Source organism: Sinocyclocheilus rhinocerous, unplaced genomic scaffold (genome assembly GCF_001515625.1).
Source record: "Sinocyclocheilus rhinocerous isolate Xijiao unplaced genomic scaffold, SAMN03320098_v1.1 scaffold677, whole genome shotgun sequence".
Classification (NCBI taxonomy): Eukaryota; Metazoa; Chordata; class Actinopteri; order Cypriniformes; family Cyprinidae; genus Sinocyclocheilus; species Sinocyclocheilus rhinocerous.
In genome coordinates, this window is record NW_015633185.1 from 1,987,134 (window position 1) to 2,005,507 (window position 18,374).

At 40.4% G+C, this 18,374-nt stretch overlaps 2 protein-coding genes across 3 annotated transcripts in view; one reads left to right on the plus strand and one right to left on the minus strand.

The window, feature by feature from the left end:
• Positions 1-432: 432 nt before the first annotated feature.
• Positions 433-9,628, minus strand: LOC107743564 (synuclein-like). Of its 2 annotated transcripts, none has more exons than XM_016556844.1 (5): positions 9,331-9,628; positions 5,669-5,710; positions 5,417-5,544; positions 1,307-1,359; positions 433-566 (listed from the first exon to the last, which is right to left on the minus strand). In XM_016556844.1, exons 1-5 carry the CDS (start codon positions 9,449-9,451, stop codon positions 551-553), a joined length of 360 nt encoding a protein of 119 aa, XP_016412330.1. In that variant the 5' UTR covers positions 9,452-9,628; the 3' UTR covers positions 433-550. The 2 variants fall into 2 exon arrangements, with proteins under 2 accessions (XP_016412330.1, XP_016412331.1); XM_016556845.1 differs by having other exon boundaries at positions 1,303-1,359; positions 9,331-9,622.
• LOC107743562 (multimerin-2-like) overlaps positions 6,481-18,374 on the plus strand; it is a 32,400-nt gene continuing 20,506 nt past the window's right edge. The window contains exon 1 of the mRNA XM_016556840.1: positions 6,481-6,486. The gene's annotated coding sequence lies outside the window, so the exon portion shown is untranslated. The remainder of the gene's footprint in view (positions 6,487-18,374) is intronic.

Here is an 18,374-nt window from a genome sequence, read left to right on the forward strand (position 1 = left end):
AATCTGACTTTTTCTGCTCCTTGTTTCAAATATCTTCTCAGATACTAACTACATTGAGAGTGTATTTGGACTGGAATATTTTAAATCTTTTCTCACACTGATTGTGTAAAATCACTATCCATCTGACCTCTTTGTTTTGGGTGGAGGAAAACTAGTTTTAGGGCAGGTAAGAAAGACAGACCTTGCCTATAAAATTGTCCAAATCACAAGCACATGCATGTAATATTTGCACAAATTTGATGACGCACTGCTCAGTATATGTGAATATTGCATAGCTAAATAATAGTGTTGTTACATGAGCGTTTTTTTCTTCTTGTGAATAGGATAAGTTTGCATGAAGGAAAGTGGTAAATTGAGTTAAGTAGATGTAGTTTGTGAGGACAAAGCAAGAGAGACAGGTGGGTGTCTTTTTAAAAAAAAAATTTTTTTTTATGAAGTTGAATATTATTCAGCATCCATCAGAGGTTTAGTATGATAATATTCAGCCATGGCCCGCAGCAGCTAATGAACTCTCTCTTCTTAGTCAAGAACCAGAGCATCACAGGGGCGTTCAGTGTGACATCTCCCTGAAACGAAACAGAAGGAAGGTTATGTTGGTTCAGTGGACATACTGTGTAGATGATTCTTCAAAATTTGGAAAATATAATTTTAGAAACAACTGGATAACTTGCTACACATCAAACACTGAGCTATGTTTTAAAGCCTGTTTGTGCACTGTTTTGAAGCACATGTGCTGTGTTGTAATGGACTGTAGACATAAAATCTGTATGGTAAGACTGTAAACTACATGAACTACTGAATGTCATAGGACACTTGAGATCTTATTGTCAAATGACTGCCGTGAATAAGTTCATTCAAAGATAATTAAATAATTATTGGATTTTGTTCAGTGTTTGAAGAAAGTCACAAAATGATTTTATAAAAAAAACTGTGCATATGTGCATTTTCAGTAATAATATTATCACATGTACTGAGTCAGACACAAAGTAAATAAATAAATGAATACATAAAAAATATGCTAAATAAAGAACACAGCTTTTTAAATGTCTGCAAAGAAAGTTTTTCTAAATTCACTTACATTCAAAACACATTACATTTCAAAACTACTAGTTAATAGTTCTTTATCTCTTACTAGTGCTTAATCTGTATAAATGTAATTGAGAAGCAAAATTGTGAATTACTTTCAGAGAATATACTATATTATTATTATAAGAGATTTTTTAAAGGTTTTGCTATTTTGCTGTAAATATTTGCATAATAGAAAATCCCAACTCAAGAAAAGCTCATCATCTGCTCTCTAACCTACTGTCCAGCGTCTGTAGGCTGCTCTACATCTCCCTCTTGCTTCGTCAGCTCCCCCTGGAGGCAGAAACACATCAACACATCTCAGCTGTGGACGATTCTTTATCACTGTTCATTTTCATTTCATTTTGTTATTATTACTCTCTGGAAGATTTCAGATGTTCATGAATTATTTTGTTGCTGCACATCGACTGGTAATGGTCGCATGGTTATGGCTTATTTCTTCATGAGATTTTAAATGAATAAAAACAATTTTGGAACTCTAATGAAAGGAACTGCGAAAAATGGGGGAGGGGGGGATTCATTTGTGTAGGAAAAATATATTTGTTTAAAACTTTATAAACTGTAATTTCTAACTTCCGCTAACTGTCATACGCTTGTTCACCAGAGAGTGGTGTTCAAGCGGATGACGTAGGACGTAGGCGTAGTGTTTCTCGAGGGAACAGTTTCCGGCTCAAGAATGCCACTGGTCTGCAGTCTCCATCCACTTTCTGCATTAACACCGCCCCCAACCCAACTCCAAAAGCATCCGTCTGCAGGATTAACAGTTTCTGGAAATCCGGGCTCAGCAGAACAGAGTCTCCAAACACTGCCTCTCGTAAGTCCTGGAAAGCTCGTTCACGTTGCTCCGTCCAGACCACCTTGTTGGGAACTGTGGCTCTAGTGAGATCTGTAAGCACAGAGGCCCTGGCAGAAAAGTTAGGTATAAATCTGCCATCCCAACAAGACCAGGAAATATCTCACCTGTTTCTTAGTGGTAGGAGGACGGTAACTTCGGATGTCATCTATTTTCTCCAGCTGTGGGTAGATGATTCCTCCTCCAATCACAAATCCCAAGTAGCTGATATCTCTCTTGTCTATTGTACATTTCTTCAGTTGATGGTAAGACCTGCTGCCTTAATTCTCCCTAGGACTTGCCTCAGACGTTGACAATGGTCTTCCCAGGTCTCACTGACCACATCGTCCAGATAGGCTGCAGCAAACTCCCTGGTGCTTTGCAGGATCTGATCCATTAATCGTTGGAAAGTCGCTGGCACCCCCTGCAGGCCAAACAGCATAACCCAGAAATGGTATAGCCCAAAAGGGGTTTTGAAAGCTGTCAGTTCTTTGGCGCTGGCAATTAAAAAAAAACTGCCAGTACCCCTTGCATAAGCCCACAGTGGATAGGTATTTGGTTCTGCCCAGTCTTTCCACCAACTTATCAATTTTTGGCATCGGATAGAGGTCTACCTTAGAAAAGCTGTTCGATGAAGTCAATGCAAAATCTAAGGGTGCCATCCTTTTTCGGGACTAGGACAATGGGGCTACACCACTCTCTAAGGGAGGGTGCAATAACACCCATGGAGAGCCTAATGTCTAGTTCATCTTTAAGCACCGTTACCAGGCGTTCAGGGATCCGAAAACTCTTCTGGCAGACTGGAGTTGCCTTCTAAGGATGACGTCACCAGGTTAGTACGCCCAGGTTTCTCCTGAAACCGCTCGGGATCTAACAGCTGCTTCTCTTTGGGGTTGCTCTAGATGGGATACTGCTTATTTGGTGCAGCTGGTTGGAAAATGCTTATCTGTTGTTTCCTCTTCCTCCTCGACCACACGAACAAAGAGTCGTGCAGCCTCCGACTCAGCCCTGGGGTAGAACTCTTTCAACAAATTAATATGGAAGATTTGCTTTTTCTTCCCCTGCTCTGGCATGGAGATCTCATAGGTGACACTGCCAGTTTTCCGCACTACCTCTTAGGGTCCATGCCACTTAGCTAGCAACTTATTCTCATTGGTGGGCAGCAATAGCAGCACCTTTTGGCCTGGATCAAATGATCTCTCCCTTGCCCTCTTATCATACCAAACTTTCTGAGTTTGCTGGGCTTTTTTTGATGTTCTCCTGGGCCAATGATGTCATCTCTTCCAGATGCTCTCTCATTTGGATCATGTATTGGACCACACTGCAAGTACCATCCTTGGGTTCCTCCCACTGTTCCTAAAGCAGGTCCAAAGGACCTCTCACCTGCCGGCCATATAACAGTTCAAATGGGGAGAAACCTGTGGAAGCCCGCAGCACCTCTCTGTAAGCAAACAACAGATAAGGTAACCATTGTTCCCAGTCGGACCCTGACTTGGAAACAAACTTGTGCAGCATGCTTTTTGGGGTTTGGTTGAAGCGTCCGACCAAACCATCATTCTGGGGGTGGTAAGGTGTGGTCTTAATAGCCCTAATCCCCAACAGTTGGTACACCTGTTTTAACTGCAAGGATGTGGCGTTAGTACCCTGATCTGTTAAAATTTCACGGGGAAGCCCCACCCTGGAAAACAGCTGTACAAGGCAGTTGGCTACTTTTCTAGATTTTATGTTTCTAAGGAGAAAGGCTTCTGGGTACTTGGTGGCATAATCACAGATTACTAAAATGTGCCTGTTCCCATTCTTACTTTTTTCTAGGGGCCCCACTACATCCATTCCCAGGCGGCTGAAGGGTGTGTCAATGACTGGCAATGGTAACAAATGTGCGGGTGCAACTCTCCTTCCAGATGTCATCTGACAGTCTGTACAGGTACGAATGAACTCTGTTACATCCATATATATCTTAGGCCAACTAAACCGACTTGCAATCCTGGCTAATGTCTTATGCTTGCCTAAGTGTCCAGCCAATGGAACAGAATGTCCCAGAATCATAACGGTATGGCGCATTGATTCCGGAACTACCAATGCCACTACCAACTACCTTTCACCTGAAAGTGTATACCTTTCTTCAGGATGTACTTTTCCTCCATTAAACAAGAGACAACCCCATCTAACCCCATCTACTTCAGACACGTTCTGGAACCAGTCCTGCAAAGTAGGATCTTTTTTTCTGCAGTTCAGCTATGTCCTCAGGGATAGTCATATTAAGTGGCCCTTCTGGCAAAGGCAGCTCCTCAACCTGCCTACTCTCCACACTACCTTCAAACTTAAGCTTACGCCTTTCCTTTTGAAATTTGTCTTTTCTCACAGCCCCCTCAGTGTCAACATCAGCAAATGGCAACTTATTGAAGACTGCTCTAGCACTCTGGGCCCAGGTTACCGCATAACAGGACTGAACTTGGGACTCCAAATCACAGAGAATGGGGAGATCTTGCCCCAGTATTACCTCATTAGGTAACTGGTTCAAGGCAGCCACATGCAACAAGAAAGTCTGCCCTTGCACTGTTAAGTAAATCAGTTCAATATGGCCGCCACCATGTATGCTGATCCAGGTGATAGTCAACAGTTTATAAGAAAAGTTTAAATGTCCACTGGTTTAGTGTTCAGGTGGCCAGTCTGAAACACAACGGTCTAGTTGTAGGTGTGTGTAGAGGTGTGTGTATGTAATCCATCTATCCACCTCACTGACAAACAAAGGTAAATAAAGAGTTTTTAAAAACCCAAGTGCGTGTTCATGTCTTTATACAAAGGGGTTAAGCAAGGGGAACACTGGGAACAGAGGGCAGTTCTGTGACACTCCTCTTGGCTTATATCGAAATCCTCCGACATTTTTATGTACAAATCCTCGCTTTGTACTTCTAATACTACCTCTGCACTTCCACATTCGTCATTTCTCACCAGAGCTTACGCTATGTCTACATCCTACATCATCTGCTGGAATGCCTCTCTCTCGTGAACATGCCTATGATAGTTAGCGGAAGCTAAAGATTAAGGTTTATAAAGTTTTAAATATGGATATTTTTCTTACACAAACACATTGATTCACTTCAGAAGGCCTTTATTAACCCCCCAGAGCCGTGTGGAGTACATTTTATGATGGATGGATGCACTTTATTTTGCTTAACAATCTTGACCACCATTCACTGCCATTATAATGCTTGGAAGAGCCAGGACATTTTTAAATATAACTCTGATTGTATTCGTCTGAAAGAAGAAAGTCATATACACCTAAAATGGCTTGAGGGTGAGTAAATCATGGGGTCATTTTCATTTTTGGGTGAACTATCCCTTTAAGCAATTTGCAGTTTTACTGAATGATAAGACCAAATAACAATACAGTGCACCAAAAGACACCAATGCAACTGAACACCAATGTTTTAATTTTTACACACTTTGTCCGGTTAATTTGACCAATTATTGGCCTTGTGCAAATTGAATCCTTACCGGTTTGACGAGGCCAGTGGATGCGACCACACTTTCCAGCCCCTCCACCGCCTTTTCTGACGCCTGATTGGCTCCAGCCACGGCAGTCTCACTCACAAGATTCGCCTGCTCAGTTGTTTTGTGGGCAACTAGGACAGATAAAAGAAGTGTCCTTATATTTTGATTTGAGACTTTCCATAGATTAGGGTATTTAGGAAAATGACATGTTGAGTGTTTTGTTTAGTTAAGACCTGTTTCTATTAATTCTTTTACCTGTGTTTACACTTGTCACAACACCTTCCTTTGTCTTTGCGCCTGTCAGAAAAATAAAAAGAAACATTTATTGCGAAGTAATAACACTAAAGTATTAGCTCAACTAAAAATTACTTTTTCTTTGGAACACAAAAGAAGATTTTTTTCCGTACAATAAAAGTCTAAAGCAACACGTACAACAAATACAGAGACATTTCTTCAAACTACCTTCTTTTGTGTTCTGCAGAAGAATGCAATTCATACAGGTTTGGAATGAGCAAATTATGTAAATAATGACAGAATCTTCCTATTGAGGTGAACTATCCCTTAAAGCTCTCAGACATTTTCACAACCTTGTACCTAATTTCATCTGATTTTTAGACAGATGTCTGATCCTTGATTGATTGCTTTCAGCTCTGGCTCCTGTTCTGTCCTGGGATCCATACACTTAGTCTGCTGTGCAAAGTCTCCTCTGGCAGTTCAGCTAAAGGATCCAGCTTTCTCCAGTACCCAAGAGACTCTACAAAATCATGGCAAGTAAATGCTGACTGGCATCACTAAATGCTATTAAGCATTACAGATTGAGAGACATCCTTTCTACTGAGACGCTTCATACATGTTAACAGTGGAAAATCCCACTTCGGCCTCTGAAAGGCCCTGGCATCTCTTGTACAGAATCTGCGTTGCACAAATGGCCCGTAGAACAAGCTTAAGCTCTGTTTCTTTCCCAGAACCTTTGAGCCCACAGCAACGTGTCTGTGAAAGTCGCTCCTCCTTCCCAGCATGTGCTGGGACAACACAACAAATACATCCCTCAAGAGAGACGCGACATTGTCCTTGTTGTTCTGGACAAAGAGCTGATTTACTATCAAGACATGCACATCCTTCAGGGCTTAGTCTCTGCTTGCAACACAAACACAAGCCTGCAATCTTATATTATTAATAATATAATCAATAAAGATTGAGAGTATTGCTGTCACCTGACCACTGCTGCAATATGATGTCACTTCCACAGCATCTCTGATTATGTGACGAAGCATAAAACGTCTCTACTGCTGCAGCTTGCTGCTGCGATTAAGAGGAGGAGACTGTGATATACTAAATATAGTTGAGCATAGATTATAGAGGAAGATATTAGATATTATTGAGATATTGTTTCTTAATCGTGTCACACAAAGATGGCACAGCACTTTTTCAGATAATAATGCTAATATATAATAATGTAAATGCTAGCAGGATTTATATTTAAAAGTTGTACTTATACAGGGCACAATTTAATGCCATGTATCTTCATTTGTATTCTATTCTTAAATCTGAATTACATCACCTCTCTCTCTCTAGTACAATCCCAATGCTTTAATTTCTGATCCATAAGAGACTTAATGGAATTAGGTATTAAAAATAATTAAGCTGGACTGTGCTCACACAGTTCTGTGATGAAATTGGTGTTATATAATGCAACAGAAATTAAAGTGACAGTTTTATGTGAGCTCAGCCTGGTCTACAGCAGGAGTCCAAACTTCTGAGACCACTAGTAGTTAAATTCATCTGGATTTTTTTTAATGTATTATAATTTTTGTTATATTTTTGTTTGTTATGCAGTATCATAATCATAATATGAGTGAAACATTAACATGTATTTCAAATTTTTTTAGTATTTGGTTTGTCGCTCTTTTGCTATATTGATAGCAGCACTCGAGCATCATGAGCTCAAACCTGATGATCATGGTCTCCAGCATGATCCAAACAGCATCTTCAATGGAAGATCATTTGACTGTCTTTACAAAGAGTCACATGATCAGTAGTGCAAAATCTCAAATATTTTTTTTATTAATTCTACATTATAACGTAAAAAAAAAAAGTAACCCTAAAACTTTACCCCAAAATTTTGATTTTGAACCACTGATTTTCAATGGGGTCTCAGACCTTGTCCTACTAAACAGTCATTATTGTTAACTAAAACTAAAACAATAAAAAAATCATTACTTGAAATAAAATAAACATTAAATTAAATAACGTAAACAAAATTTAAAAGTAAACTTAATATTATTTCCATTTTTATTTCAGCTCACATTTTATTTAATTTCTAATTTTCATTTAGTTTAGTTAAACTAAAACTAAAAAATAAATTGTATGTACTGTATATATGTAGATGTCTATGTGTATGCAGTATTTGAGTCTCTAGGGTGGCAAGGGAGGTGTGTATGTGTTGGCAATTTGTCACAGTTCAGTGCAAAGTGACCTCGCTTTTCTTTGAGAGGCTTGAGATTTCTCTGATTAAAGTAGATCGTCTGTGTGGTGCAGAGGGAAGCTAGTACCTCTAGCTGTAACACACACAAACACACATCCTGTCTCACACACACACACACACACACACACACACGTCCTTCTCCTCCTCGCCAACATAAGTCAAAGCTCCTTGTAATAGCAAGCACATTGTTCTTTCCTTTCTCTGATGTGGAGGACAAGTTATGCTCTTAAACGCTGAAAGCAGACAGTGACAGGCTCCTGTTACTGGTGTGTACACACACTGAGAGCCATTACAATCATTAAAGATTGTGTATTGACCCGGGCAGACCCTGGTCTCTGTGGACCGGGATGTGAAGTGGACCGGAAGGGAATGGGATTACAGTACTGTGTGCTCCTGTCAGCATAGTAGCATAACCAGGAAGAAATGATGTATTACACACAATGCTTGTGCCAAAAGTCATGTACAAGATGCAATATTTTACAGTAACCTTACTGTACTGTTAATTGTTACCCATATTGCATGTCAATGTAATTAGTCAATGTAATTAGTCCTACAATATAGCAGTTACAATGTAAAAATAAGATGTTCAGCATATTTAGGCATACTTATGTACTGTTATCAGACTACAATGTCGACGTCAACAATGTTAACTACTGTATCATATAGTTTACAAATTCGTTTAATATGCAATATAAATGGAGTTCAATCAGGCTTTTCTCTTCATAATGTATCTGCCACTGACAGCTCATCGGTTGATTGCATCCTGAAGTTGAAATTGAAAACACAAAGTGCTTCCTTTCTTCTTCTTGTCCTTTCCCTTCTGTCTTTCTTTATCTTTTTCTATCTCCCTCCTCATTCTCCACCCATTACTGACAGTAGAAACGTGTAGAAAGCTACCGCTCAGGAGTAAATAACCATGGTACTATTTACCATGTAAGTTATTTAGCAGTGTTGTTTTCAGCTGAATCTAAGGCTTTGAACGCTTGCTGTTGTTCACTTGCTTGTAGTGACGAAGCACAGCAGTCACATGTAATAATGGACTCATGCCCTACATTTATCTTAATTGCCCTGGTTTTCATTTGCAGGACTCTTATCATCATTGGCTAATAATTCAGTTATCTAAAACTGAAAGTGATATTTTGTTTTTGTTTACATAATGAATTATATTACATTAAATTATATTAAAGATTTAAATTGTCAAAAAAATTGCCTTTAAATATGCTTTTGTAATTACAATTGGGTTGTAAATTTGTAATTGGCATTGTTTTTAATTATGCAAATGGCACACCATACCATTTTAAATGACTTTATATTTCCACTACACTTTACTGAAGAAAAAAGGAAGAAATATAATGAAAAATTTAGATATACAAAAAGCCTTTTCTTACTTTAATTCTCTCAGTTTTCTCCCCTCAGTTGAATTTGTACATACCTACATACATGACCCCTTCTTTGGTTTTGGCAGCTGCCTCCTCCACCCCTGCCTTGGTTTTTTCGGCAGCGGCCACCACTCCCTCCTTAGCCATGGAGAATCCCTTCTTCAGCGCATCCATACTGGAGCTCGGATCTGGGCTTTATGTCCTTTAACTGGAAGTGGCTCTTGTCTTATAACTGGTGAATGGAGCTGTGTGTGCTCTGACTGCCAGTGTGGTAAGTGTGTTTGCCAGAGTGTGTGTGCAGCTCCTTTGAGAGTGGGATGGGCACTCGGTGCTCAGACAGATTGGGACACCCTTAACAAGAAGAGTAGCCAAGCGGATGGGGAGAAGAAGGCACGAGGGGAGAGGGAGAGAGGGGGGGGGGTTATAATAACAAGTGGGTGAGAGGAATGACGAGAAATTGATTCCACAAGAAGAAAGCTTTTTCAGTTTGGCCTGTTTTCTCTAGCCACCCATAATAAATGAGATTCATATACTGGAAGATTAAATTGTTAATGCTCAAATCCAGCATCAGCGCACAGCTTCATAAAACTATTAAACAACCTCTTCCCTTAATCCTGCCACAGCATATGCATGCAAGCCACAACACACACTTACACGCCAGCCAAAACTACTGTCATACACGGTCTACATCCAAACTATAGATTCCTAGCAGTGTTATTTTAGTAATTATACTATTATCTACCAATATTTTGAATTTGCTTTTATTTGTATATTTTTAATTTTATTAATTTTTGGTTTTTATATAATTCTATACAACTTTATATTTATTTAAGTTTTACTTTTAGCAAGTTTAATAATTCAACTATTTTAATATCAAAATGCGCAAGCTGCACTGCATGACTTCCTCATGAGTGGCAACACTCCTCATGCTCACAGAGCCTGTCATATTCATCAAATAATAATTTCAGTCTGACATGAGTGTATAAATATATGTTTGCTGTAATCTAATATGGATCCTCTTTGTGTGGACCATCTCTGTGAAGCTGATGTGCAGCCTCTGGATATGCAACAGTGAAATTAAAAAAAGAACCACATAATTAGATTGTTATGATGCATGCAGTACATGAAAGATAAACCTTAATGAATAATCCTTCTCTTTCTATGTTATACAAGCAGTTCCATAAATAGCAAAAACGGTATCTTGATAAGAGCTTAATAAAATCACACTGGGGCACAGTACAGAAGGAAATTTGGTTTTTCATCATAGATGTATTTCTTGTTGGCTAATCCAACATGAACAAGGCAAATGTTGTGTAGTCCTTTATATTTTTATTAAGTTAAATCCCTCAGTGAGCTTGTGCAGTCTGAGCCACTGCACCACTCTGAACTGAATAAAAAGGATTCAAGCATGCTAGTCCGATACATTATGATGTTAAAAAGCCATGGAATCACTCGATGAAAGCAGTTTCTGCAGTTTTCTTACCTGAAAAAATAGGTAATTGTGACTTCTGACTTTTTTTCTTGCAATTGTGAGTTTATATTTCACAATTCTGAACTGCGACTTTATATTTTCTTATAAACCCGCAATCAGATTGGATTGGTTTACTTAGATTCCTGTCACAAGGAGAGATTTGATGCAAAAAGTTCATGAAAGTACAAATGCAATGGTTTTGTCATCATTCATGCTGGCATAAATGCAGTAACCTATTCATTCAGCTGTGCCTGAAAGATACAAAACTGCTCCTGATATGTTGCAGATGGATCTCTCAGAGCAGAAATAGTGTCTGGTCACTGGTAGTCATGTGACCTTGTTATCCACCTCCATGATGATGATCTGCACAGGCAAACTAGATGACCACCTCTGTATGTCTAAATATAACTCCTTGCATTTCCCAGGACAGTGAAAGAATGTAATCTAATACCAGCTGCTCAGAACTCAGCGCTATCGGGTCGATATGTATCCATCACGTGGCAAAAATCAAGACCATGGGAGAACAGCATGATCTGAACGAATCACCAACATGATGACAGAATAGTGTGAAATATCTCATCCAAACTCTCTCAAATCACCTTTGAAGCGATATCTGGAGTATATATGTCAAACTTTGCAAAACAAAATTCTTTCTAATTTGAGCTCAGCACTAATTTAATAGATTACATCAGTGGACAGAAAGGCCTTTTTATGCTGAAAAGCTGGAGTGTAATGCTGATCTATGTTGAGTACATGAAAAATGAACAAATGTTGAATGTACTTGTTTACTTCATAGGAGCAAACATAAGTCTGCGTCTTACAGTATTTACCATCAGTGCTACAATATGAAACCATTTCAGTGGTTGATTTATTTCATTATGCGGGTCAGTTGTTTTATTTTTTCTTCTTTTGTCACGTTTTCTACACTGAACAAAATTATAAACGCAACACTTTTGTTTTTGCCCCCATTTTTCTTAATTGTCAGACATTAAGTCTCTTTTTCTCTCTCTCTATCTTTTGTTCAGTCTTCTGCCATTGTGGTGGACCAAACGGATCATCTGATTAAGCAGCTTTGAGAATGGGATTCAGGGAAAAATCCCGTCTGTGATCATACCACATCCCTGCTGTCACTGAGGAGAAAGGGTGAGGCTTGCACCAAAAGTGCAAAAGTTTGTATTGCAGCTGCAATATAGTGCCACTGTGGCAGACCTTTGATGACACTTAAAAACAATGTCAGTGTTCTCCTAGAACATCTCTATGGTGACGCTCATATGTTTTCAAACATAGAGCTTTGATTTAGGACTAAAGGCTAAAACTTTGGACATAGCAGTTCCATTAGTTCAGTGGTATTTCTTTTGAAAAAATATTGAACTCCATTTCAAAGTATTCATTATTCAAAATTTAATTAATTAACATAAAATGTATAATTACTTATATGTTGAAATACATGTTTATACAGTATGTATATATAAATACATTACAAACTTTTTTAATCGTCAAAGAATGTAGCACTGTTTCCATGTCACAATTGTTTTCAACGCTGATAATAATAAGAAATGTTTCTTGATCAGCAAATCATCATATTAGAATGATTTCTGAAGGATCATGTGACACTGAAGACTGGAGTAATGGCTGCAGAAAATTCAGCGTTGACATCACAGTGTATTATAATAAAAATAGATTTTATATGAAATACCACTGCCCTAAAAATATTGTGTGTGTCTATATATATATATATATATATATATATATATAGACACACACAAATACATTTGTATGTCCCAATAAAGAAATAAGCAGTAAGAGACACAGAGCATGTAGCTATAGTTGTGAAATAAAAGTGTATTGTTATAGTTGCATTGTATTGTAAAGCAAAGTAAGTGTTTAAAACTTTCTTTAAAAACCTTGCAGTTTATCTCTCTCTCTCTCTCTCTCTCTCTCACGCACACACACACACACACACACACACACACACACACACACACACACACACACACACAATGCCTGCACAGGGTCTGTTTTAGTGACTTTGAAAATCCATTGCAACAGCTTGTGTTGCCTGGCAACAAAATGTTTTTTTTCTCATTGAATCTGGGTCTAAAGAATTAGTTCAAATGTGAGAACTGTGAAAGACACTTTCTCTAAACATGTCTAAGTAGCTCTTCAAGTGCTGTGGGTCAAAGGTAGTTCACCACCAGAGGTCATTCTCATTATGACAGCAAAACTGGTTGCTGTAATATAGGCAACCAAATTTGCACAATAGTGCTAAATGACACATACGTTGGACACAGTCACAAGCCTTGCTCAAATACCTGTGTATGTTATTGGCAACTCTACCAACAAAAGTAGCCATGGCACAGGTCTCTTGAGTGCGTAATGTACCATCAGCCATTGCTCCTGACCGCACTGGAGCTAATGCACTGCTAGTGGAAGCCTTCTTCAGGCACAACATATTCTCTACTTTATAGCCCAAGTCTCTCTCTGCCCACATCTTGGGATCATTATATACCCATGCCATGAGTCGTAGATTACTGATACTTGCAAATGTGCATTACTGGTAATAATTAATCAAGCTGTGTGGCAGCATTAAAATATCTAATATCAACACAATTTTCAATGCAAAAATACTTGATTCCTCATTCATTAGCAATAACATCATCACAGCAGTGTCTAACCAATTACATAATCTTTATATACTACCATTCAAAAGTTCGGGGTCAGATCCGATATTCAATTTGCTGTTGCATTTTAGGACTAGGTGGTACTATCCTGTATTACTATTGCACTTGCCTGAGATAAGTGGGGAACAGTGTAGATCATTTTGAGTGGTGGTACCAGGGGTGGAGGGGAGAAGGTATAGAGGGAAGGAGGTCTCAGCTTCATTGGGGTCATCAGATGGGCATCCCCCTTCCTTGGTGTTTCGATGATATCAGCCCACAACACCTCCATAGGGCTCATCAGCAACAACTGGTGTCCCAGGTCCAGACGGCTTCCCTCCTCTTAATCCATAGACATCGACTCGCTTGTTCAGCGGCACTGGAAAGGGCCTTGACAGCTTGACATTGGGATTGGCCTCGGATTCCTAGTTCCTTAAACAGTTTGATGCCAGATCTCCCTACGAAGCCCCTGCAGCCAACTTTAACTGGACAAACCTTTGTTTTCCAGCCAAGTTGCTTTGCATCAACTGCCAGCTTAGAATACTTGCATCAGGCTTACCTTACAGCCAACAGCCAAGATGTGTTTCAGGTTTGCTGAGGATGGACAAAGGGGGCACGTAGGATCTTCTCTGAACAGTTGGTTAAGGTTCACTGGTGAAGGCAGGATATCATAAGTGGCTCGTAGAAGGAAGCTGATTTGGAATGTTTCCATGCCCCACAGTTCCTTCCAAGAGAGTTTTCGCCTCTCAACTCCTTCCCATCTCATCCACTGCCCTTGCTTTACTTGGGAGATCACTTTTGTACATCACATTGCTTGCTCTTGCTGGCGCACCTCCGCTGAGATGAGGTTGTCTTGTGCCAGAATGGTCTACTCTCTCCAAGGCCAAAATCTCCTCTCCCTTGCTGTACATGGCCAACGATGTCTCGATGCCTCAGAGCTGACTTAGCCTGTTGTACTGCTGCAGCTGGAGTCCATGTCCTTCCAGTTTTAAGGGCCAGAGCTATTTGGGCTATGCAAGGGTCTCGGGATTCCATCAGTGTCATTCCCAGCCGTACTTTTGAGCACTTGTACTCCTCTACCAGGCTGGACACCGGAAGCTCTAGGATGCCTTTTCCATACAGCCCTATGCTGCTCATGCATCTAGGGAGACCTAACCACTTTTTAACAAAAGAGCTAATCAGCCTTTCCATTTTTTCCACTTTTGAGATTGGGATCTTATAGATGGTCAAAGGACATAAGAGCCGTGGTAGGAGACCAAACTGAAAGCGCCAGAGCTTTTATCTGCCAGGAAGCACAGACTTGTCAATTCTCTCAAGGCTTGTTCTGTGTCCTTAAGGGTCGCATCATACCAGCGTCCCAGACTTTTAATTGGCTTCTCCATCACAGTTGGTATGGGTTCTTCCACAATGAAAAAGCGGTGGTTTGACAGTCTTCCCTTGATTACTGATATGTTCATAGATTTACTTGGCTTTATATTCATATATTGTGAAATGTTACAATTTAACAGAACTGCTTTCTATTTTAACATTTTTTAATTAAATGTAATTTATTCCTGTGATGAAAAAGCTTAATTTTCAGCTTACTTTCCATTGTCTTCAGTGTCACATGATCATTCAGAAATCATCAATATATTGATTTGGTGCTCAAGAAACATTTCTTATTATTATCAATGTTGAAAACTGTTGTGCTGATTAATAATTTGTGAAAACTTGATACATTCCATGATACATGGAAACCATGATACACCATGGAAAAACTATGAAATAGAAATCGTGGTTACATGCGTAACCTGAGACGTTCCCCTTCAAGGGAACTCCACACTGCATGCCCTAGGGGACACTTTGGGGAACAAAATACCCACTACGCCACACCTCGGTACATGCCTGACCACCTGGTGAGAGAGCACCTAAATAATGGCTAAACAACTTGGGGGTAATGGGGAAACCCAGCCAATATAATATAAGGAGGTACATCCCATTCAGCAAAGTTATGAACACAACTGTCCCCAAGCAGTTATGTATCTAAAAACAATGGGCCGTCTGCTTGAAACCCTAATGCAGGGGAGACAGCCCCAAATATGGAGAGAATCAGGGGACCGCCTGCTTTAAAATACCTTGAAATCAGGGGAGAAGCTATTTGGGCTATGCAAGGGTCTCGGGATTCCATCAGTGTCATTCCCAGCCGTACTTTTGAGCACTTGTACTCCTCTACCAGGCTGGACACCGGAAGCTCTAGGATGCCTTTTCCATACAGCCCTATGCTGCTCATGCATCTAGGGAGACCTAACCACTTTTTAACAAAAGAGCTAATCAGCCTTTCCATTTTTTCCACTTTTGAGATTGGGATCTTATAGATGGTCAAAGGACATAAGAGCCGTGGTAGGAGACCAAACTGAAAGCGCCAGAGCTTTTATCTGCCAGGAAGCACAGACTTGTCAATTCTCTCAAGGCTTGTTCTGTGTCCTTAAGGGTCGCATCATACCAGCGTCCCAGACTTTTAATTGGCTTCTCCATCACAGTTGGTATGGGTTCTTCCACAATGAAAAAGCGGTGGTTTGACAGTCTTCCCTTGATTACTGATATGTTCATAGATTTACTTGGCTTTATATTCATATATTGTGAAATGTTACAATTTAACAGAACTGCTTTCTATTTTAACATTTTTTAATTAAATGTAATTTATTCCTGTGATGGAAAAGCTTAATTTTCAGCTTACTTTCCATTGTCTTCAGTGTCACATGATCATTCAGAAATCATCAATATGTTGATTTGGTGCTCAAGAAACATTTCTTATTATTATCAATGTTGAAAACTGTTGTGCTGATTAATAATTTGTGAAAACTTGATACATTCCATGATACATGGAAACCATGATACACCATGGAAAAACTATGAAATAGAAATCGTGGTTACATGCGTAACCTGAGACGTTCCCCTTCAAGGGAACTCCACACTGCATGCCCTAGGGGACACTTTGGGGAACAAAATACCCACTACGCCACACCTCGGTACATGCCTGACCACCTGGTGAGAGAGCACCTAAATAATGGCTAAACAACTTGGGGGTAATGGGGAAACCCAGCCAATATAATATAAGGAGGTACATCCCATTCAGCAAAGTTATGAACACAACTGTCCCCAAGCAGTTATGTATCTAAAAACAATGGGCCGTCTGCTTGAAACCCTAATGCAGGGGAGACAGCCCCAAATATGGAGAGAATCAGGGGACCGCCTGCTTTAAAATACCTTGAAATCAGGGGAGACCGCCCACACATATATAGGAGGACTGCCTACATCTTTGACCACCTCAGAAGGCAAACTCTTACCTTGATCCAAATCCCTAAGCAGGTCTGCCTAGTAGGCTTGAAGCACCGCCATAGTGTGCAAAGCCTCCCAATTGTGACCCGCTGCCACATACGCCCTGCCATTCAGACACGAGGTGGTCTGAAGTGGCCTGGATGGCAAGACAGGAGCCTTCAATGAGGATGACTCGCTCTGGGAGAGATAGCCCACGAGTGTTTCTTCCACAGGGCATTAGCATAATCTGCGTGTTGGAAAGGATGCAGCCAAGCTGAATATGGATTCACCCCGAAATCTCAAGCTCGGCATGGAGATCGGGGAGAAAGGGAAATCTCTTGGGGGATGGATGATTTTGGCTGGACAAATAACGCTCGTCCAGTCTGCCGCAAGCAGGTTTTTGCTTTTCTAGCTCCTTGACCAGATTGAGCCTCTTTGCAAAGCGAGCTATAATGTCCAATATTTCCCCATATGTGGGGCTGGCAGGTTGAGATTACTCAGTGCTCACACTCTCCTCGTGGTCACCAACCACTTCCACTTCCTCACTCTCATGACTGGATGATGCCAGCAAAATGCTATCTGCGGGATCTGCTATTGCTCGTGCTTGCTATCGAAGATCTAGAGAGATCCAGTCCCTTTTCGAGCTTCTCCGCGAGCTCAACCTGCAAACCTCACGACGCGAGTTTCCACCGTGCCTCGGCAGCAGCAAGAAGCAGATGCCTCTCCCACATCCTGCGAGAACAGGTACAGACGAAAACAGAGCTTCCTCATCACAAATTTATCACAATGAGTGCATTTAGTGCCTTTGAGCACTGAACGAGTGTGCTCTTCGCCGAGACACATAACGCAAAGGTCATGTGTGTCCTCAGGTGTCAGAAATCTTGGACATGGAGGCACACATGTCCTAAAACGGTCGCTCAACTTCTTACTCTCAATAGTGCTTCACACACGCTGAACGAACAAACGGCTCCTGAAGACAAAAAAGCTGATGATTTGCATTACAGGTGCCCTCTTATACTCCTGGGCACCCCGCTGATGACGTTATGGGCTGTGTGGTCCAATTAATTTGGAAATGTATTCACACATGCTTCAGACACCGGTCATGATGATGGCATTCCCCAAAGTGTCCCCTAGGGTACGCAGTGTGGAGTTCCCTTGAAGGGGAACGGTATTAATCTCTTTAAAAAAAAGAAAAAGTCTCACGGAACCTAAACTTTTGTACATTTATGGTCTTTCAATCTGCAGTATGAGCCTTCACTTTACTCTTTCCTCTAACTGTGAGGCAAGAGCAGTGTTAAGTATACACCAGTGGTTCCCAAACGTGTCTCCCAGACAGGAGGATTTCGATATAAAACAAGAGGAGACTGGTTTTCCTTTACTAAAGCAAAGAAACTTTGCTTCCTTTGCTCCTATAAACAAACTCGCGAGACTAGCATATCTCAGAGGCGCGCACGCTGCGCATACGTCCTGCATCATGCGTCGGAACGGCTTCTGCGAATGACAGATACCGGAAGTGAGAGAAAAGTGTTTACTACATTTGAAATATGGATATTTATCTTACAAAAACGCATGGATTCGCTACAGGAGGCCTTTATTCACCCCCCAGAGCCGTGTGAAGCACATTTTATTATGGATGCGCGCGCTTTATTTGACGACTTGTGGACTGTTCAAC

Coding starts and splice junctions, on each gene's coding strand:
- LOC107743564 (XM_016556844.1), bottom strand. CDS start 9,451: ATGGATGCGCTGAAGAAGGGATTCTCCATGGCTAAGGAGGGAGTGGTG. Junction 5,545..5,668: donor TGTGACAAGTGTAAACACAG/GTAAAAGAATTA, acceptor TATCTGTCCTAG/TTGCCCACAAAACAACTGAG. Junction 1,360..5,416: donor CCACTGGCCTCGTCAAACCG/GTAAGGATTCAA, acceptor TTCTGCCTCCAG/GGGGAGCTGACGAAGCAAGA.